Raw genomic sequence first — 22,548 nt, 5'->3', positions numbered from 1 at the left:
TCGGTTAATGTATGCTATCAAAATATTCACTGTGTTTAGTTTTAATTTTTTAAATTTAATTTTTTACAAATTTAATTTTTAATTTTTTATATTTTTTTAATTTCTAGTGAATATTTTAAAATTTTAAATAATATTTTTATTTTTTTAAATATACCTTACTTAAATATATCTAAAAAGTAAAATATTTATAAAAAAATATTTTAAAAAATCAATAAATACACAAAATATGAAAAATATATTGAAATCATATATATATATATATATATTTAGTATTTAATAAATTAGTAAAATTGAAAAAATTATTTAAAATATTAAAAAAATATGAAGAATAAAAAATTTCAAATAAGTGAATGCTGCGTTGCAAGCCAAACAAGCTAATTAATATTCGGCATACTTTATTTTCACATTATTACATTCCTGTGTTTCTTAATTAATTATTATTTAATATGTTATTTATAATTTTTAATAATTCAATATAATACTCCACCTATTTATCTTTTTCATCACTTATAATACTATGAAAAATTTGAAATTACTAAATAATTTCCCGTTGCCGGGGGTGGAGGGGGATCAGATCCAACCTCGAAGAAAAACAAAAGCAAAAAATAATAATGAGAAGCTTCATATGTGAAGTGTGAACGCTCCCCGTCATGCGTGTAGGCGTAATCGATTTTTAGAAGCCAACTCAAAATTCAAAACAGAGAAAGCAAATGCTAGTATATATAAATACAGAACAGACACGGTTAAGCAACCTGAGTTAGTTTCCCATTCTTAAGAATCCCTTTTAGTTATTTTTGAAAAATGATTATTCCATCAATATTAGTCAAACTTTTCGCTTTCACAGCCCTTGGTATTGATGGTCTTTCCCTCTATTGATAGACAGGGATTGTGGGTTGTCCTACCAATAATAAAGCAAATAGCAAAAATATCACAAGAGAACTGATGCTCTCATCCTCATCCTCATCCTCATCCTCAACGCAAGAGAGTTAATTTTAATATTCTCCTTATCCTTCTCCTTCCCCTTCATTGAAGATCTCCTCCTCCAACCACCACGATGAACAACGGCAGTACTCATCAAGCTGGGCCGTCATACTGGGGTCCTCCTCCTCCTCCAGTAACAACAGCAGTAGGGAACTCCGAGAAATGGGGGACCCACATCATGGGTGCACCTGCTGTACCCACTTCGCACCCCGCCAATCAAAAGGCCGCCTTATGGACTGCCGGAGGAGGAGGAGGAGGAGGCGATCACTCCCAAGCCCAGCAGACCAACCACCCGTACCTCTACTACTCCTCAGTTGACAAGCCTAACACCACCACCAGTCCCATGGAATGTATTCTCCATAAGTTCAACTCCTGGAGCAAAAAGGCCGAGATCACCTCCCACAATATCTGGAACCATCGTATGTATCTTCTTCAAACAATTTATTCATTCTTTCACAAATTAACACCCATTAAATCCTTCCTTCCTACAAGAAAAAATTTCAAAAAGTCTTAATTTTTTTGTTTTTGTTTTTCTTCTTCCTCCTCCTGTCTGTGACAGTGAAAACAGGGCCATCTGTATCGGGAGCAGCGTGGGATAAAGTGAACCTGACGGCGAAAGCAATAACAGGAGGTGGGTTTGAGTCTTTGTACAAGCAGACTTTCGCAACCTTCCCAAATGAGAAGCTCAAGAAGACGTTTGCCTGTTACCTCTCCACCATCACCGGACCTGTCGCCGGAACTATCTATCTGTCCAACATTCATGTAGCTTTTTGCAGCGATCGACCCCTATCCGTCACTGCACCCTCCGGCCAAGAGTCTTGGAGCTATTACAAGGTAATGACAAACAAATTGAACCCATGCCCTGATATGGAATATAGCACTATTGTAAGCGTTTATTATTATTATTATTACTATAACAATCTCCGTTTTTTTAGTTCTTCTTAGAACAATAATAATTAATAATAATTTGTAGTAGTAACAGAGATCAGTTGATTAATGGGAACAGGTTATGGTACCTCTGGGCAATATCTGCGCCATCAACCCAGTGATCATGAGGGATAATCCATCAGAAAAGTATCTCCAGATGGTCACAATTGACGGCCATGATTTCTGGTTCATGGGATTTGTCAATTATGAGAAAGCAACTCGTCATCTCTCTGAAAGCCTCCGGGGAATTGTAGCACCTGGAATAGCTGTCCAACCGGCCGTACCATGAACCCAAGAAAAAACGACAAGTGAATTATCAGGCATCAGAGATCGTCTGTCTTTTATGCCCAGTGCAGCCTAAATCATCCTCTTCTTATTTTTCTTTTTCTTTTTTTATTTTAATTATTATTTTTGAATGGTTATGGTATCCTGTGTCCCCACCCTCATGCGTTTTGTCAACCAGTAATGACATTATTGATTATTAGGTTTTAAAATTCGTGGAGTAGGCTTAGGTGACTTGGTATTGATGAAATGTTGTATTCCGAGAGAGACCACCTGCTGCGGAGGCTATTTCATGACATAATTTGAATTTGTGACCACAACATTAAACGTTAAAAACCGGCAACTATTTAATCACATTCTTATGGTCAAATTGAATATATTAAGGGTTGGTTTGGAAAGTAGGTTGACTTTTTAATTTTTTGATTTTTTTAACTATTTTAGTTTGAGTTAAAAAGCTTGGTTTGGAAAGGATTTTGACTTTTTGATTTTTTCGACTTTTTTTGTGAGAGAAGAGTATAATGATTATAGGTTGGATGTGATATTTTGTTGGTTGTGATTTGTAAGAATTTATTTATTATTGATTGATTGTTGTATTGATATATATGTATTACAAATCAGAGTGGCATTATATAGGAGAGGGTTTGGGTAGTAGGTGTAGTGTAGTGGAGGTGGTAGGTGAAGTGGGTGCTAGTGGAGATGGTAGGTGGAGGAGTAAATTGGTAAATTCTAACAGCCCCCCGCAAACTCAAGGAGGATAGAAACTAACCAACTTGAGTTTGAAGAGAGGAACAAAACAAGAAAATACATAAAAATAAACAATAAAATACATAAAAATAAAAATAAAAAAAAAAGATAGGAGACACTGTATGGTCGTGTCAGACCGTTGGTGAAGACTCTGAAAGGTGGTGCCATAACGTGGTAGAGGACACTGGATGGTGGTGTCATAACGATGTAGAGGACACGGGATGGGGGTGTCATAACGTTGTAGAGGACACTGTAAGGGGGTGTCATAACGTGGTAGAGGACACTGGATGCTAACCGGAACCAATGTCGGGACAGTTTATGGGGTCATGTCGGACCGTTGAAAAAGGCTAACCGGAATCAAATGTCGGGACAGTTTATGGGGTCATGTCGGACCGTTGTAAAAGACAGTTTATGGGGTCATGTCGGACCGTTGGAAAAGTTGCACCCTCAAAAGGTGTGCCCAATTTTTCAAAAGGCGTGCCATCAAAAGGCGTGCCCACTTTATCAAAAGATGTGCCATGAAAAGGCGTGCCAGTTTGTCGGGCGGCAAGAGGCGCGCGATGCGCGTGGCTGGCCCTGGCTATTTAAAACAAGGTTGAGGCGAAGGCTGTGTATACGAGTCTGAAACCTCTGAACGCTCGGAGAGCTTGTCTCTGAAAATCTTGAAACACCCGGAAACCAACCCTTCTCTGAAACACTTAGCAACTCAAAAACATGGCCTCTTCTTCCCGTCCAGTTACCCAAAACCTGCTCACTCTCTTTCCAGAACTGAACGAGCCCACAAGAGAAATAACTGGTGCGGTGGCCAGTGAACCGCAACCAAACACCTCTGGTTTTGCTCCATTGAACTATCCGATGCGGTCGGTGGAGCAAAAAATGGCGATGCAAACTGATATTGAGGCTAATCAGTATACTCTGAAGTCATGCGTGGAAACCATGACGGCGGTCACAAATTTGTCGAACCGGCTGCAGAGTAGGACAAATGAGGTGCAGCATTTAAACTCCCAGCTGGCTCTGCTCCAACGCATGTATAAGGATGCGCGAGCAGAGATAAGCGTGCTAAGGGCAGAAAACAAGGAGCTGAAGCGGAAGGCCACCGTGATGTTCCGATTTGGAGGGCCGCCATATGCTGCAGTGGAGGAGCAGGGAGTAGTGATCATGCCCAGTGGAGTGGGAAACACGGAGGCAACACCGGCAAGGACCGCCCAGGACGGAGGCAAAAAGAAGAGACCGGCGGTAGAGTAGAGAAGGGAAAAGAAAAAATCCCACTGGGGGTGTGGTTGTTTTGTGGGTGTGTCTCATTTTTTTTTTTTTTTTTTTTTTTTTTTTTTTTTTTTTGTGTTGGATGTAAAATGGTGAACGGGGTGAGCCCCGACATGAATAAAAGGAGTGGTGTTTTTGTGTTATGGTTTGGTTTTGTTTTTTTGTTTTTTTTTTTTTTTTTTTTGTTTTTTGTTTTTTGTTTTTTGTTTTTTTTTTTTTTTTTGCCGTTTTTGGGTGAATAAGAAGAAGAATAGGAGAAGAATAATAATAGGAAAGAATATAGATATATGTTTGTATGTGTTCGGGAAGAGAGAAGCCATGGAAAAGTGGTGGGTTGGAAAGTAGAAAAGGAGAGAGAGAATGAGTGGTGGGATGGTGTCAACATAAGCAATGAGCAGTCCATGGAATAAAAAAAAAGAAAGGCGTGGATGGTGTGAGTGTGGTGTTGGGGTGTGGTAGAATAATAAAAAGAAAATAAAATAAAATAAAGGTTAGTGGGTGGATAAGCGCAGCTGGGCACCACTGATATCCATTGGGTGCTGTTCTGCATGGGTCAATAGTGCGGGGTGTGTGTGTTTATTCTTTGAAAAAAAAAAAAAACATGCTGGGTGTCCCCCCGAGAGAGAAGAGGATTTTGGGTTTGTCAATGGAGGTGCTGAGTGAGAGAGAGATGCCGAGAGAGAGGAGAAGGGCCGGTGCTGAGTCTCACTGCCTCTCAAACAATGGATATCGAGGAGGATATCCGGGCTCTGCAGCTTGATTTATCTGATGATGTGATGCCGACTCACGAAGTTGAAATACCCGATAAGATGGAAGAAGATTTGAAGGATGAGGTCAATGCAACCACTCAGCCAGTGCCAGTGGAGGCAAAAGGCATCATGGAAGTGAAATCCAAGGATGTCTGCTGCTGAAGGTCGATGACTCCGGCAAGGTTCAGAGGCTGAGGAAGGAGTGCCCCAACGCCGAGTGTGGTGCTGGAACCTTCATGGCCAATCACTTCGACCGTCACTACTGTGGCAAGTGTGGCCTCACCTACGTTTACCAGAAGGCCGGCGGTGACTGACTGACTGAAAGGCTCTGCTTCTGAAGGAGGGAGGCCATCAGGGATGGTTTCGAACTGGAATCTGCCATTGGAGAAGAAATTAAGGAAATTTGGGTTTGTCCGGCGGGCGGTCAAGGCGAGGTTGCCGCCCGCCGGTGAAGCGGAATTACTAAGTTGTTAACCTTGCTCTGATACCATGTAAGAATTTATTTATTATTGATTGATTGTTGTATTGATATATATGTATTACAAATCAGAGTGGCATTATATAGGAGAGGGTTTGGGTAGTAGGTGTAGTGTAGTGGAGGTGGTAGGTGAAGTGGGTGCTAGTGGAGATGGTAGGTGGAGGAGTAAATTGGTAAATTCTAACATGATTAAAATAGCCTATTTTGTTTTTTGTGATTAAAATAGCTAAAAAAGCCTACAAATCTTCTTCCCAAACGGTGCCTAACTTTGCGTCAATGCAAAACCTTGAGATTAAGGAGTTGTTTGGAATGATCTAAATAAGTGTATTTTTTGATTTTTTATGAAACATGAGTTGTGTATGAGTTCAGTTTGAAGTGATGTGGTAGAGAAGCGATGTGATTTAAATAAAATAATGTGACTTAAATAAAATAATAATTTTTAAATTTTTTTAATTTATGCCAACAAGACCTAAATTACAGTACAACACAGCTAGGAGCAGCGTCCAGTCAGACGGTGAGTTTAAATGGCTGTTTAATAGCACCACTGAACATAAATAAATTTGGCTCAACTTTTACAAGCAACTTCACAAAATACGGTCAACATAAGCCTATAAACATTCTGCCATTCAAATATTTCAACTATCATCGCTATCGAGAACACAAAATATTTCCCAACAGCTTGAATTTGGGCCATCATAGTTCAGATACTACCTTTCCTGGCACTTATTATAAATAAATGCTATTACACAAATTACATGCGTTTACGTGAAAGGTTTAATAAAAATTTTAATAATTTATTTAGAATTTTTAACATAATTTCTCATTATAATGAACAAAATACAAGAAGTGAGTTGTCATAGAATCTATAATTGTCTGAAAAGATTCACTATTGTAGACACTTATATATGGTTATTATTGCAATTATATCCTTTCTAAAAAATAAAAAGTAAAAACATTTTATGCATCTGTAAATGGTAATAGGAGTAGGTCTGAGTTCAACTCTAATGCCCCGTTTGTTTTTTGCTATTACAGTCTGGAGTGGACTGTGATAGATGAATAGGCCCCCAACTCCATGTTTATTTTGGAAATGAAGGTTTGTATTAATAATCCGTTCAAACTATGAAAGCCCTTGGAGGTCCGGATTGGTAGTCTGTGCGAGGAGGTGATATTAGAAGTTAATCCGTTCAGCTTAAGGTGTTACCGGACGTCTGCCCAAAAATCCGGCCGATCGTCCGGCTGGTCAACCAGTCAATTGCAATTTTTTTTTTTTTAATATACTTGTTGGGCATTTTTTTTTATAACATTAATGTTTAATGTTTTTGTATTTTTTGTTAAGTAAAAATCATAATTTTATTTGTTTTATTATTTTATATAAAAATAATTTAACAATCCACACACTAACAATAGATGAATCCATGACAACTCAATTGTGTCCAGTCCAGGCAGATGACAATGAAAAAGAGGATCATCCCCCGGCAAATCATTGTGAAAATATGGACATAATCATCGCCCTATACCAACCCATTTGCTGTTTGCTGTTACATATAACATATTTCTGAATGCATAAAATAACAGAGGTTGGAGGGACTCAATTCTATAATATTGCTCCAAATTCATTACCTACAACATAGAGTCCATCAAGGCAAATTTTGTGCTACACAAAATAACAAAAAGTAGAGAGCAGAAATAACCCTCAAATCTCTTCACTATCAACAAATCACAACTCTTGTTCCAAGCAAACTGAGATATGCAAAATGGTCCAAAATTTCATCAGCATAACAAGAACTAGTTCTCAACAGAATTAATACAATTCAAAACTGATAAGAGGTCCCCGATCAAGAAATGTACAGAGACAACTGCAGATGGAACTTTGGACAGTAGTTTAAGTTGATAGTAATTCTCTAAGAAGCATGGACACGGACACGTGACACGAGACGAGTACGACACAGACACGCTGACACGTTAATTTTCAAAAAATGTAGGACACGACACGTGAGGGACACGCATGAAATATGTAATTTTATATATTTATTATATGTTATATATATGAATATATCATTAAAAAGATAATAAAAAATACAATATGACACTAATTCCTATAAATTTATATAGTTTTTGTTTTATTATTGTATCTTAAGTTGTTTTGTTCAAACTTATAATTAATTTCACATATGTCTAATCGTTAGACACTTGTATTTAAGCGATGGACACGTATGTCCTTCAAGTGTCCAAAGAGTGTCCAAGTCTTTAAAAAAATTTAAAAAATAGGACACGTTTTGAAGAGTGTCGGACACGTGTCCTGAGAGTGTCCAAAGAGTATCGGTGTCCGACACGGATACGACACGAATACGTCACCTTCTTAGAAGTGTCCGTGCTTCTTAGGTAATTCTAGAGTGCGCAACAGCAGCCCAAATATCAGCAGCAGATCTCATAATCTCACGTCTAGCTAATCATAGGCGGTGTTTGGGAAGTGAAGTGAGAGGCTATTTTAGCCCCATTCAAGAAAAAAGCCAAATAACCTCAGCCGTATTAAATCAATTATTTATATTAATTAAAAAAAAAGCAGCCGGCAGTGGAGACAGCCTAGTCCCATAGATAGGAAATGACAATTTTACCCCTTTAGACCAATTTTGGAAAAAGTGAGTTAGAGACAAATTTGTCATTTCAGCCTCACATCATTTTAAACACATTTTCCAATACAACAACTCAAATAAAAATCCATCATATTTTCCCAAACACAAAAATTAGAATAGCCAAAAAGCCAAAAAGTCTAAATAATAGCCACTTTCCAAACACCCACTTCATTAGAAACTTTCACAAACGAAGTCCTAAAGTAAACAAGGGGGAGGGGAAAAAAACTCTTTGACTAACAACACTAGATTTTGACAAACTATTTGCCTCAAACTGAAGCTAATGGCAGACCTGCTAATGGATGTTACCAAGGGTGTTAGCCTCTTTATTCATTAGCGCTTCTTCTTGCTTCCTTTTGCAGCATTAGATTTTGATGGGGTTGCAACCAGGTAGACAAACGAAGCCATAATGGAGATCACAGAAATCAAGGATCCATACTTTGCCAACAAAGTCTGCAGATAAGAGTCAAGTCGGAAAAGTCAATCAGTTCTGCAGAAGTCCTAGAATTCATTCAAGAGTGCTTCATATTTGACGATCAGATGGATATAAATACATGACTAACAGGACAAAGATATCTCTTGAAAATAAATGAAAACAAAAACAACAAAACATGTTGGACAACCCAAATATATCTTCTTCGATTTTTTATATTTGACATAAACTTTGATTTCTGGCAATACTTTTTTTTTTATTTATTTATATTTTTTGTCTCCATCTTCTTGTTCACCCAATGTTGGTCCCACTATTACTCCATTTGTAACATGTAGCTCATTAATTCACTAACCTCTGGCATATGCACTCCTAATTTGTCATATGCAAGTGCACATAATAGTAATGAGAAAAATAACAGCTATAGTGATAAAATTATCTGTATCCTGCGTTTCAAAATTTAAAAAAAAAAAAAAATTAATAAAAAAATGGGGGTAATAACAACAATAGGACATACCTTAGCCTGAGAAAATTTGGTCAACGCCAACCACAATGCCATGTAAAAACACAAGAATGTCACAAAGTGAACAAGGGGCAGTGTGTCTATAAAGAAATTGATTGATAAATCTATTACTTGAGAGAGACCTACCCACTCAAACTTTTTCACCGGAGGTCTGTCTGCGAGGATATCTAAAGGCAGAATTGGAGTCGAATAAGCCTCCTGAAAATGGTAATAGTGAAAAGATTGCAAATCATTCACATTAAACAGATAAATACATGTATACACATTTTTCTATATATACAAATGAAATGGCTGGAATGGCAAACCTGTAGAGCAGCCTTTGTGGGGATGCGGAATGTGATAACTGCTGGTGCACCATAGAACAGTGCTTGTACTTCGGACTCCAATTCAAAATCATGCGATACAAGAGCGCCACTGCCGATTATACAAGTTAGCATGATAAAAATAAAGATATTAATTCAACAAATTGGAATATGGAGTCTTTGCAGAATGTGAAACTCACACATCAAGCCTTTCCCATGACATTGAAGTGTTTCCACTGATAATGTGAAAAACATCTTTGGACCAGCTATCATCAGTTAGACTTACATCATATGCAGTCCTGAAGATACAATACAACAATGTACAGAAAATACCAAAGTGTAAGAGGGCATAATGTAATAAGAAAAATATAAAATTACACCCAAGAAAAGTCAGCAATTGTTATTAGGAGGAGAGAGTGAGAGAGTACCAAATATCAACAAGAATCTTATGTAAGGCATTAACAACACATTCCACGAAGTGAAATGGTTGAAAAATTAACCGTGTGATCATAGTTTGCAAATAGATCAGATTGCATTAATTTAAATCTTCATAATCAAATAGTTACTCAAAAGGAGAAAAGGAAACTTGGATAGAACAACTTAGTAACGATGCTCCTACCACCAAAGGCATGCTGGTTGATGGTCCCAGCATATTGTTAGCACAATCAATTTCTTCTACTGTGTGCCAGAGATAGTCAATTGCTAAGAATGGTATTAGGAGCCAATGGTACCAAACCTTGTGTTATGTCCCAATCAGGCGGAGTCAACTACATAAATTATTTTTTGCTATTTCGTTCTGTCAAGGGCCATATGCTCAGTTAAATTAAATAAATTCATATCATTTTTACTACCACAAAAAGTGAAAATGAGTAATAAAACAAAAATCAGTCTCTCCTTCACATTAACTTTCATTATTTAGAACCATTTGAACACAGGAATCCATTAAATACTAAGAAGTAAAATTTTCAATGTGTAGCAGCAATGAAACCAATACTCTTTCCTTGATCAAACCTTTTTTTAAATATCAAATAGTTATGACAGTAAAGTAAGAAAAATGAACCCAAATCCTTTCCATAACTACAATTGTCAATTGAACATTTGCCTCTGATGAAAAAGCAAAAAGTATCTCGGTTCCAAAGGCAAGTAGCATATGCTAATTTTAGGTTTGCAAGCAAATGCAACTTACGGAAATGATCACTACTCTCGATGAACTTTATTACCAAGGAAAAGAATACTGAGGTTTTTATGTAATAATTTTTACATAAAAACTGAGGTTTCAAAAAGGAACATGTGTAAAATTTGATATCCAATTTTAAAGTAGTGATCAAGCTTTCCCAGGCATTTTTATTTTATTTTCTTTTATAAAAGTAAACTATGTACAAGAATTAGAATAAGTAAAATTAGTGAATAAGAAAATAAATCACAATCAATCTCCGTAAGAAGATAAACATCCACAGTTAGTTAGAATATAAAACAGAAACAGTATAGAGCTAAATTAACCAGCATCCTCCAAACAATGAATATGCAAATTGTGCAATCAAAGAACATAATTAATCTCATATAAGATCATCACGAATTCACTCGCGGTAAATAAAATGACACTATCATGAATCCAACGCACACATGAAATCAATGGGTGTGTTTGGTTTGTGTTTGTGTTTGTAGGGTAGATTTTGAGTTAAAAAGTACGAAAAACTTGTTTGGTTTGTTTGTTTGTTTGTTTTTTTTTTTTTTTGAAAAATTATTTTGGAGAGAGAGTTTTAAAAAAAATGATTGATTTGATATAAGTAACTAAACAAAATTTTGAGGTGTTTTTTAAAAAAATTTGTTTGGTTTGATTATTTTTGAAAATTTATTTGTAAGGAATTTTTTTCAAAATTTTTTCTGGAAAACAAACCAAACAAGGCCAATATCTCTCGGAGAAGGCAAGAGGAAGGGCTGAGTCGATCTAGAGATAATTTCAGAGAGATCAACGAAGACTAAAGAGAAAGGAAATGGTTGAATGGCATACGCAGATCCTTGGTTGTAGATGTCGATGGAAGCGGAGACACGTTCGACACCGGACTTGAGCCTGGTGAGAGTGGCCTTCTTGTGGGCGACGATGAAAGGGGCGTCCGAGCTCGCCAGTGTCAGGAACAGAGCTGCTATCAGTACGGAGACCAGGCATTTCGCGATCTGAGTCGCCATGGTTGAATTGAACGGTTCGTCAAGTTGTTCAAGTTTTTTTCCAAATAGAGAGAGAGAGATTGGGACAGTATCAGACTCATATCATATCATTTAACAAGTAGGGTTTAGACCGTAATTTTCTCTATCGAATTGGTCTAATCCGATCCGATGGCTTGTAAGACGACATCGTTTTTCTGACCTAACTGGGCCGGGCCTCGTAATTCACTTATTGGGTCAAGACCATGTTCAGAGGTGATATACATATACATTTACATATTGCGAACACAAATGCTGCTTATATTATGGCTTGAAAAATATTTAAAATTTAATATGCAAATTGTGGATTAAATTTATCTTGGACTTGGGTCAAGTCTACACCATATCAAATTTAAATTTTAAATATTTTTTTCTAGATATATATATATATATATATATATTTAGATACATAACATTTCTATATTACATATTCTTAGGGTTTTGTTTATCACAAATATAAAGAGAATGTAATCATGAGGATATTTTATGTATAGGTAGTTGATACAATCACATTAAATATAAAATACTGCAACAATTTTGCAGGAAATACATTTAAAACTTACCTAGTTTATTTTCTTGATCAAAGTTTCTCTTTTGTTGCCATGCTCACCAGTTGGAATAGCTGGTGCAGGAGAGCTTTCTATGGTTAAGGTTTACATTCACGTGTCTTAAATGGGTGGTTAAATAAATTTCTTATGACTTAATTAAGACATGAATATCTCAGGACATCCACGTGTCAATCTAATAGAAATTGATTTGCTGCTACACTGCAGACTAATACTATATATAATGATGACAGTTCAATGGCCATGCATGCTTGCATTTTTTGCATGCAAGAGAAAGCACCAATCCAATTACACGGAGAGGAGAGGAGAGGAGATAATGTGGTGTGTGGGATATTGGTTGTGAAGGGAATTAGAAAGAGAAGGACTAGCATGAAAGAGAAGAGCCAGTGAGGTTAGCCAAGGAGACTGCCTGAAACCAAACAAGGGATCAATATATATATATATATATATATATGTACCGGATCGGATGGAGTGGAGCAGGCAAGTCATCCTTGGCTACCAAACAATTAGACTCTTTATCTTCATGTAAGGCCTCTCTTCCTCAGCTCTCATATATTATGAAATCATGCTTTCAATCAATGGGATATGGGATGCCAATACTTACTTACTTGCCGCAGCCTCTATTTATAGCCATAGCATCTAGATTCTGATATGTATTGCCACGTAATTTCTGTCCTCATTCCTCAAATCAATTTGCTTGATCCATATCATATCTCATTTTGCATTATTTAGCTGCCCATAAAGGAATTATATTTTCTTTATATCCTCCTCTTTTTCTTTTTTTCTCCCCCATTCTGCCTCTGATCAGCTGCACGCTATAGCTCAATCGCTGGCCATAAAGAAAACGAATATATTCTCGTGAAGGGGTTGCAGGAACACACCCACAAAATGTAATGACTTGGGATGTTCATGATGGAGATAGGATTTCTACAAAGGAGGAGATTTTTCTTCTTCTTGAAAGATTCAATCTGGCACTACCCACCAGCTGGCACCCTTGGTCAGTCAACTTGCACACTGAACCTGTTTAATTTTATATTTATTTTATGTATATATATATATATATATATATGACCCTTTGCATCCTTCGAGAGCCAACTACTCCCGGGATGGGCAATATTGGAAGGACTCGGACATGAATATCTATAATGATTCAAGTTCAGCATGGTTCTGTTTGCTTCCTTTCCAAAGAAAAATGGATTTTAATTTGTTATTATGATCAGGGCCGCAATTAATTTCTTCATAGTGTAGTAGTAATCTTTAGTATCAACTAAAAATTGCTTCCCCACAATTTCAAAATTTTCTCCTCTCACTTTCATCTTTATTATGTTTTTGTTCCCTAATATATAATTTCCAAATCATTAGGTATTGTGAATTTGTAGCATTAAGATCTTAGTTGTATCAAACATCACCAGTTGAATCCACAGCCAAAAAAAAAAAAAAAAAAAAAATACCAGTTGAAATAACCTCATGTGAAGTTAACCAACTTTTAAATAATCATTATGTCATTGGGATTAGCCATAAAATTATTTTGTATGGCTGGAGGCTTGCTTTGCTTATCAAGTTTAAGCAAAATTCATAACTGTAAGAGCCTTTCAGGCTTTGGTTGAACTTAGCTTGTAAGTTAACTCTGCGGTATCTGGGTTGCTTTTGGGTCTGCACCCTATCTTTTGGTGCTATGTGACCTTTTCTTTTTCTTTTTTTTTTGTTTTTGAGTTTTTATTTTTGGCATTCAAGTATTTTATTCTATGACCTTCGTTATCTATATGTTTTGGAATATGATGTGGAAGATTGTTTTGACCTCACTTTAAGCACATAATCTGATAATGATATGTTTGAAATTCGACAATAAAGTTGCAGGCTATCTGCTGCGATAGAGCACCCTGCACCTCATGAAGTTACCTCTCTAACCTTGTTTTCCTTCACTTTGTGGAATTAATATTCCAATGGTGGCATCAATTCATTTGGAATGTCCCAACCCAAAAAAAAAAAAAACCACACACACAATAAAGTCAAATGCTTTTCCCACTAACTAAGATTTTCTTTTGATGGACTTCATGTTTAGACTCACGTTTGATTGATAGAGTTATCCCGAAAGAATTTGAACAACTATATGCAATTGCAAAACAATACGAAAAATTGTTGACAAGCCGTGGTTTTTTTTTTCGTGGAGGGGGTTTGTATGATATTAGATTCAAATGTTGTGTTTTTTGGATTTATATAGACATGATTAATGATATTATTTGGTAAGAACGATAAATTATTATTTTGAATGATATTTGTTTTGCCCTAATACTACCGTATTGCCGTTTGTCAAAAAAAACATTGGAGGTGGCTAGCGACAGCTAGTTGTAGTGGTAATATAGATAAATAGGTAGATTAAGTGGACAGACAGTTAACACATGAACAAATAAGTAAATAGATAAATAAATAGATAAGAGTAATATAATTTTTTAAATTGTTATCTTTATGGCCCAAAAATATTAGAGTTTTGGACTATTGTCTTAAAAGTTTCAAAATTGAATTTATGATCTAGTGTCAAAAACAATATCAACTCACCAAATTTTTTTTTTAAAAGTCCAGACTTGTGAAAAGGCTTTCTTAATTTACTGACAATAATATAGCAAATAACGTGTGTGTGCGTGTGTGAGAGAGAGAGAGTCACTAACATAAAGCCTAACTCTTTTATCATATCATTAGTGTATGTTCGTGTCTTCAGGTACGGTGTAAATAATGTTAGAATTATAATATAATTGTAATCTCAACACTATTTAAATTTATTTTTTAATTTGATAAAATCACAAATTTATTATAAAATTTTGAAATTATCACAAAACTCCTCACGAAAACTCACTTTTACTTATATAATATATAGGTAGATAGATAGATGTGTCTGACATACATATAATTTTTACGGGCATACATACAATATTGCTTTTGTTTATATAATTTTATGAAAATTGCATGTATGGAAATTTGTGTAAAATAAATAAATTTAATTTGTAAAATAAATATGGAAATATGGAAATATGTGTAAAATATATTGAACAAAAAAGAGAAAATAAAAAAATAAACAAATAGAGAGAAAAATAAAAACAGGAGAAAATAAAAAAATAAAAATAAAAAGAGGGAGGAAGGTGGGATCATGGAAGGATGGGTGACAAAAGGAAAAAGTAAAAGAGAGAAGCGGGAAAGTAAAAAATGTATATGTAGGATATTTTTTGAAAAATATATCTCAGCCATTGTTTTATAATTTGAACAGATCTAATCCATCCAAATGTCTTAATATGACAAAAATATATTAAAGATTCAAAAACCGTCCTGTTTTATTATATAGATTATAGGTTGAATTATAAATTATAAATTATAAATTACATGTTTCTAATATTTCTCATAAAAATATATATACACTAAAAAAATTACTTTATAATACGTTTACATTGTATGGGACCTACTTGTCACTCTATAATTTTATGTATAATTTTAAAGTATTAATTTTTTTTAAAAAAAATCATTCATAATATTCAAAAAGACTTGTGAAATATTAAAATTTACAAAATAGCTTACAAATTTGGTATAAACATTGCTGGTTTGGGATCTACTAAAAAAAATAAAAAGCTAAAAAGTTATCAAAAAAGTCAAAAAGTTACATTATCTCTATGCATTGGGCGGCAAAACCCTGTCTGACTCTGTACAGGATAAAATTACGTTTCTGCCCTTCCTTTTTGTTGTTGCATCTGAGTCGAAGATATCACAAATATACGCCACCAGAAAGCCCCTTTCATTCTCCAATCTCCATTTGCAAGAACGGCAAGCAAGACAAAAACCCTCAGTCGGTTGAACAAGTCTAGTCCGTCAAAGACACACCGCCCATTGCCGGAGATCCGTCGCACCCTTCAGCTTGCACCACCGCCAAAGCCATGCCAAAGGCAGACCTCGACGCGATCACCTGAAGCCTGTGAACCAATTCTATACATTTCCCCATTTTCGGTGATTTGGTAGGTGTCACGACCCAAATCCATCCCTATGGGTTTAGTACCGTAATCGGCCAGTAATCCGAGATTACCGAAGAAGGCCTGCTTAACAATAGAACAGTAATACAGAGTACAGGGGCTGGCAGAAGCCAATACAGTAAGTAAACAATGTCCAATGAGCTGTGAGTCTGTATGCAAAAAGATTTTTCATACACATATACATGAACAGTATAGAACATTATGTATAACATCTACAGTCGATCAGGATAGGGACTTAATCCCTGTTATACAGTATAGTACAACAACATTCAGTCAATACAGTTATACAAAACAGATACAGAGACAGACGGGGAAATTAAAATACCCCTAAGCCATAACTTGACAGGCTCGGAATCTCCCAGTGAGGCACAGTGGTTGGCTTGACAAAATTAGAGTTACCCCAACGCTTCTGGCCACGGGCTGGTGCCTATACACTTACATATATATATGAGCAGTGAGCTAAAGTCTAGTGAATAACGTAATGCGTAAAGAGGTTAAGAATGAATGTCCTTACAGTAATGAAAACAGTTCGTTAATTCAGTATATCAGTCATTCAGTCATATGTGGTACATCCATTAGCATAACAGTATAGTAAACAGTAGGTCTTAAAAGACCGAACAGTAAATGATGGCCATCAATCAGTAAACAGTAGTGGTTCCAACAAGGGAACCGACAGAGATCTCTGTGACAGTAACAGTAAACAGTAGTTGCTAAGGATGCCACAATACAGTTCAGAATATAGGACATACATTCATTCAATTAACAGCATCAGTTCAGAAAGCAGTACAGTTCAATTGTTCAAAAGATAATCATTTTGAACATATCTTTACACAGTTGTTACTCACAGAGTTCTGGGCTATAGTAAAGCTAGAGCGCGTCCCCAGTTGCCAACCCTACACAGTTACAGATTGAACACACACTAAGCTACACAGTTAGGAAACATAATAACTTAATCCCTAATTCGCCTCGGTGTGTTCTACATCTATATCCTCATTAAGATGTCTTAAACTAGGCCTAAGAATGCCTAGAATGGGATGAGGATGCAAAGATGCATTCAGAAAACATTTTCAGAATTTTCAGAAAACAGAGGTCCCGCTCGAGCGTAGGTTACCCGCTCGAGCGGATATGCAGACAAAGGTATCCGCTCGAGCGTAGACTTTCACGCTCAAGCATTCTGCAAAACAGGGCAAAAGTACTGGATGTGTGAAAATCACGCTCGATGGGCGCTCGATAGCCGCTCGAGCGTGAGACACAAGGTCCTGCTCGAGCGTCAATTATTCCGCTCGAGCGGACATCAAAACAGTACAAAGTACTGGGTGCATGAATTTTCCGCTTGAGCGCCACTTCCCCCGCTTGAGCGCGAGTTCAAAATCTGGAATTTCCAGATTTGAACTTCCAAGCTCAAACCAAGTTCAAATGCATTAAAACCAATTCCTTTGGGCCATTTTCCTGGAAAACGTTTGTAAATACATAGAATAACATGATTCAAAGCTCAATTTGTAAAATCAAGGTCCAAAAGGAAGATCAATTCAACTCAATTTGAAACCAATTTTTATGAACATAATTCAAACATAACATGCATGAATTTAAACCATTTCAAAGCTTCAATTTCATGCTTTAACGAGTCAATATCTTCAAAGACAAGATGAAATCATGGTCTACACTCAAAACATGGACATGCATGTGAGGAATTATGGACTACAACCTCAAAACTTCAATATATATACATGCATGCAACACTTAAGCTCCAATTCAACAATTTGAGCCATAAATTGGCTCTAGACTTCAACTTTGCTCAAAACCATGCAAGAACAAGCTTAAACACAACAATGAGAGGTTGAATTCCCTTACCTAGGTCTCCAATACAAGGTGAGGAAGCTTAATTTGCAACCTATATTCCAATTCTTCAAGCCAATGTACAAAATCAAGTTGAATTCATTCCAAACCTCTCACTCTCCTCTCTTGGTCGGCAATAACAAGGAAAGAGGCTGATGAAATGTTGTGTTGAATGTATAATAAAGCTCAAATATGTTGCCTAAGTGGTCCACTAAGTGGCATGGTGGTAATTAAGCCAACTATTGCAATTTAACTCATTTTAATCCAATTTAATCATACCAAATCACATTTTAGATAAATACACCATAAAATCATATAAATTCCAATGAACACAAATCATCAATCAGTTTCAGATTCGGCCGTCGATAAGGCCTTCAATTCGCAATTTAAACACAAAGGCATGAACAGATAATTAAACAGTCAACAGATAGACATACAATTAAACAGATGTACTTAATCAATTCAGTTCCAGATTTTAGTCAGTCAGTTCAGTACTTCAATCAATTCAGTTACCAATCATAATCAGTCTCAGTTTAGTAGTAATCAGTGGTTAATCGGTAAACAGTGACAAGGGTTGTTACAGTCTCCCCTCCTTAAAAAGAGTTTAGTCCTCTAAACTCGAGTTACCTTCGTTTTGGAAGAAAACAGGATTCAGTGGAAACAGTTCAGGATATCTTTTAGCCATGTCATCTTCCCTCTCCCAAGTGGCATACACGCTACTATGGTTTTGCCAGTCAACTTTTCACTAACGGGATCTCTTTGTTTCTCAACTTCTTGATCCGTCTATTTACAATCTGAATAGGCCGTTCCTCATAAGTGTAGTTATCACTCAGCACTACACGAGTAGGCTCTATCACGTGGAAAGGATCCCAGAGGTAGTCCCTCAACATAGAAATGTGGAAGACGTTGTGCATATGCTCCATTTCAGGAGGAAGCGCAACTTGATACGCCACCGGATTGATTTTCTCAATAATCTCATATGGTCCGATGTATCTTGGCGCTAACTTGCCTTTGACTCCAAAACGAGTCTGGCCTTTCATCGGTGTCACTTTCACAAACACGTGATCACCCACTTCATATTCTCTATCCCGTTTTCTGACATCAGCATAACTTTTCTGTTTGCTCTGTGCGGTTTTTAGTCTCTGTTGTATCAGTTTCACTTTCTCAGTCGTTTCGTATACAATCTCGGGCCCAAGCAAAGGCCCATCTCCAACTTCTGCCCAGCAAATCAGAGATCTACATTTTCTACCATACAATGCCTCGAAAGGCGCCATACCAATACTTGAATGATAATTGTTGTTGTAGGCGAATTCAGTCAATGGCAAATGGCTTTCCCAATTTCCCTGAAAATCAAGGACACACACTCTCAGTAAATCCTCCAGAGTCTGGATGGTCCTTTCTGACTGGCCATCGGTCTGAGGATGATAAGCACTACTCAGTCTCAATTCAGTACCCAATGCAGTTTGTAAGCTTTGCCAAAGTCTCGATGTAAACTTCGAATCCCTGTCAGAAACAATGGCATAGGCACTCCATGTAGTCTAACAATTTTATCAATATAATGTATAGCCAATTTGTCCGCATTATAAATTGTCTTAACAGGTAAGAAGTGAGAAGATTTAGTCAGTCTATCAACAATAACCCAAATTGAGTCCATACCTTTACTGGAGCGAGGCAATCCCACAATAAAATCCATGGTGATATGTTCCCATTTCCACTTCGGTATGGGTAAGGGCTGCAATAAGCCTGCGGGTCGTTGATGTTCGGCTTTAACTTGTTGGTAATGAAGACATTTCGATACAAAATCAGCAATTTCTTTCTTCATTCCCGGCCACCAAAAATTCAGTTTTAGGTCTTGGTACATTTTCGTATTCCCTGAATGGATGAAAAATTTTAAATTGTGGCCTTATTGCAGAACTCTTTTTTTCAGTTTAGTATCATTCGGTACACACAGTCTTTTTTGAAATTTCAGTACATTATTTTCAAATTTGAAACCTGGTCTTGGTTTAGTTTTCCTTTCTTTGATGATCTTCTTCAAGAAGTCATCCGATGGTTGTTTCTCTTTAATGTCTTCAATCAGTGCCGGTTGAGCAGAAATAGCAGCTATTGTTCCACCTTGTTCTCGCAAAACAATTTCAATTTCAGATTTTTCAAGGTCACAAAGTAATTCTTTCTGCTCGGTGAACAAACAGGCTAAATTTCCAATCGATTTCTGGCTCAGTGTATCGGCAACGGTGTTGGCTTTTCTCGGATGGTACAAAATTTGTAGGTCATAGTCTTTAATCAGTTCTAGCCATCTCCGCTGTCTCATGTTCAGTTCTTTTTGTGTGAAGAAATATTTCAAACTCTTGTGGTCAGTATATACTTCACATGTCGCCCCCATATAGGTAGTCACGCCAGATTTTCAGTGCAAATACTCCTGCAGCAAGTTCTAGATCATGGGTTGGGTAATTCTTTTCGTGCGGTCTCAGTTGTCGAGAAGCATAAGCAATAACTCTCCCATTCTGCATTAAAACACATCCCAAACCCTTATGAGAAGCATCACTAAATACAGTAAAACCATCCGTACCTGAAGGTAAGGTAAGAATCGGTGCAGTTACAAGTCGAGTTTTCAACTCTTGGAATGCTGATTCCCTTTGGTCAGTCCAGTCAAATGATATCCCCTTCTGAGTTAACTGAGTCAACGGTAAGGCAATTTTGGAGAAATCTTTGACAAATCTTCTATAATACCCGGCTAGTCCCAAAAAGTTTCGGACTTCTGTCACATTTGTTGGTCTAGGCCAGTTTACTACAGCTTCAATTTACTGCGGATCAACAGAAATTCCATCTTTGCTAACAACATGCCCTAAAAACATAACATGATCAAGCCAAAATTCGCATTTAGACAGCTTAGCATAAAGTTTCTGTTCTCTTAGGGTCTGTAGGGCAAGTCTCAGATGATGTTCATGTTCTTCTATACTTTTGGAGTAAATCAGTATGTCATCAATGAATACTACAATAAAGTCATCAAGGTATGGTTTAAAGATTCTGTTCATGAGGTCCATAAATGCAGTAGGTGCATTGGTAACTTCGAAAGGCATAACTAAAAATTCGTAATGTCCAAACCTCGTTCGAAAAGCAGTTTTGTCAATGTCTTCTGGTTTAACTTTCAACTGATGGTATCCTGATCTGAGGTCGATCTTAGAGAACACTTGAGCACCCTGTAACTGATCAAATAAGTCATCAATACGTGGCAATGGGTATTTATTTTTCACAGTTACCTTGTTCAGTTCACGGTAGTCAATACACAGTCTCAGTGAGCCGTCTTTCTTCTTCACAAATAAAACAGGAGCACCCCATGGCGAAGTGCTAGGCCTGATGAACTTCTTATCTAGCAGTTCTTGTAGTTGGACTTTCAATTCTTTCAGTTCATTTGGAGCCATTCGGTAAGGAGCTTTAGATACTGGCTACGTTCCCGGAATCACATCAACCGTAAATTCAATCTCCCTGTCAATCAAATCCCCTGGCAGATTATCTGGAAAAACATCTGGGAATTCTCTGACTATAGGAATACTGTTCACGTTAGCATTATCATCAGTAGATACAGTCAATACAGAACACAGATATCCCTTACACCCCTTTCTAATCAATTTAATAGCTTTCACAGATGAAATCAAATACGGAGGAGGTACTACTCTAACCCCATTAAACACAAATTCAGGTAAACCTGGTGGACGAAAAACTACTTGTTTCGTTACACAGTCTATGGTAGCATGGTACTTCGTTAACCAGTCCATTTCTAATATTACATCAAAATGATCAATGTTCAGGGGCAGTAAGTCAATAAACAAATGCGCATCTCCAACAATAATTTCACAAGAAGGGTACATATATGTACAGGTCATAGATTCCCCAATGGGTGATGATTCAGCTAACAGATAATTCATGGGTTCTAATGGTCTATTCAATTTTCGCGAAAAAGCATGTGACACATATGAATGCGTAGACCCCGAATCAATCAAGTACAAATAGAGAGAATACCTGACACAACGGTCTCGGTATTCTGCACGTCTCCCAGTACAAGGGCGAACACTCGGCCCTGCCTCATGGGCTCTTTCTCGGTAGCTTTGGGGTTCGATTTTGGTGCAACAGTTGATGCTGTCACGCTTGGTGCAGCTTTACTACTGGCTTGTGGAGCAAAGGAGCAGTCTTTAACCATGTGGCCCACCTTGCCACACCTATAACAGGCTCTAGATATTTTGTAACAGACCCCTTTGTGCTTTTTGCCACACTCAGAACAGGGTGGTATGAAACCACTTCCTTGGTTGGGGCTAGTTGTTGACCCCGTATTCTGTTTCTTGTTCAATGGGTTATGCTTGCCTTTCTTGAATTTAAAACCCTTCATTTTACCACGCCATTCAGATGCTGGTGTTTCAGTTTTCAGTGCTTCGATGTTCGATTCAGCCATCAAGGCTCGGTCAAGAACATTTACATAGTTCGGGAATTTCAGAACATTTATTTTGTCGAGTATTGCAACATTAAGGCCGCCTTCAAACTTTCTGGCCTTCTTGTAGTCAGTGTTAACCATATGTGGTGCATAACGGGCAAGTTCAGTAAATTTTGTCTCATATTCAGCAACGGACATTGTG

General features: G+C 36.9%; 2 protein-coding genes and 1 long non-coding RNA gene across 4 annotated transcripts; 2 read left to right on the top strand and 1 right to left on the bottom strand.

Annotated features, from left to right (window-relative positions):
• Positions 1-623: 623 nt before the first annotated feature.
• LOC114315863 (GEM-like protein 5) lies at positions 624-2,402 on the top strand. The gene is made up of 3 exons (XM_082866073.1): positions 624-1,400; positions 1,541-1,815; positions 1,988-2,402. Exons 1-3 carry the CDS (start codon positions 1,055-1,057, stop codon positions 2,195-2,197), a joined length of 831 nt encoding a protein of 276 aa, XP_082722199.1. The 5' UTR covers positions 624-1,054; the 3' UTR covers positions 2,198-2,402.
• A 4,427-nt stretch (positions 2,403-6,829) lies between these two features.
• Positions 6,830-11,555, top strand: LOC145789452 (uncharacterized). Its single transcript, XR_014327393.1, has 2 exons — positions 6,830-7,317; positions 7,807-11,555. It is a non-coding gene; the product is annotated as an uncharacterized LOC145789452 (long non-coding RNA).
• Positions 8,210-11,623, bottom strand: LOC114315862 (uncharacterized). Of its 2 annotated transcripts, none has more exons than XR_014327392.1 (5): positions 11,321-11,623; positions 9,510-9,608; positions 9,313-9,421; positions 8,840-9,205; positions 8,210-8,507 (listed from the first exon to the last, which is right to left on the bottom strand). XR_014327392.1 is itself a non-coding variant. In XM_082866043.1 (5 exons), the coding sequence occupies exons 1-5, from the start codon at positions 11,494-11,496 to the stop codon at positions 8,388-8,390; spliced, it is 708 nt and encodes a 235-aa protein (XP_082722169.1). In that variant the 5' UTR covers positions 11,497-11,623; the 3' UTR covers positions 8,210-8,387. The 2 variants fall into 2 exon arrangements, 1 of the variants encoding a protein (XP_082722169.1); XM_082866043.1 differs by having other exon boundaries at positions 9,002-9,205.
• Positions 11,624-22,548: the final 10,925 nt, after the last annotated feature.

Source organism: Camellia sinensis, chromosome 1, assembly GCF_055761805.1.
Source record: "Camellia sinensis isolate YWXY chromosome 1, ASM5576180v1, whole genome shotgun sequence".
Lineage (NCBI taxonomy): Eukaryota > Viridiplantae > Streptophyta > Magnoliopsida > Ericales > Theaceae > Camellia > Camellia sinensis.
The sequence above is the reverse complement of the archived record's forward strand: the minus strand, read 5'-3'. Positions and strand labels throughout refer to the sequence as shown.

Coding starts and splice junctions, on each gene's coding strand:
- LOC114315862 (XM_082866043.1), bottom strand. CDS start 11,496: ATGGCGACTCAGATCGCGAAATGCCTGGTCTCCGTACTGATAGCAGCT. Junction 9,609..11,320: donor ATCTACAACCAAGGATCTGC/GTATGCCATTCA, acceptor TTGTATCTTCAG/GACTGCATATGATGTAAGTC. Junction 8,508..9,001: donor CCAAATTTTCTCAGGCTAAG/GTATGTCCTATT, acceptor TCTTATCTGCAG/ACTTTGTTGGCAAAGTATGG.
- LOC114315863 (XM_082866073.1), top strand. CDS start 1,055: ATGAACAACGGCAGTACTCATCAAGCTGGGCCGTCATACTGGGGTCCT. Junction 1,401..1,540: donor CCACAATATCTGGAACCATC/GTATGTATCTTC, acceptor TGTCTGTGACAG/TGAAAACAGGGCCATCTGTA. Junction 1,816..1,987: donor AGTCTTGGAGCTATTACAAG/GTAATGACAAAC, acceptor TAATGGGAACAG/GTTATGGTACCTCTGGGCAA.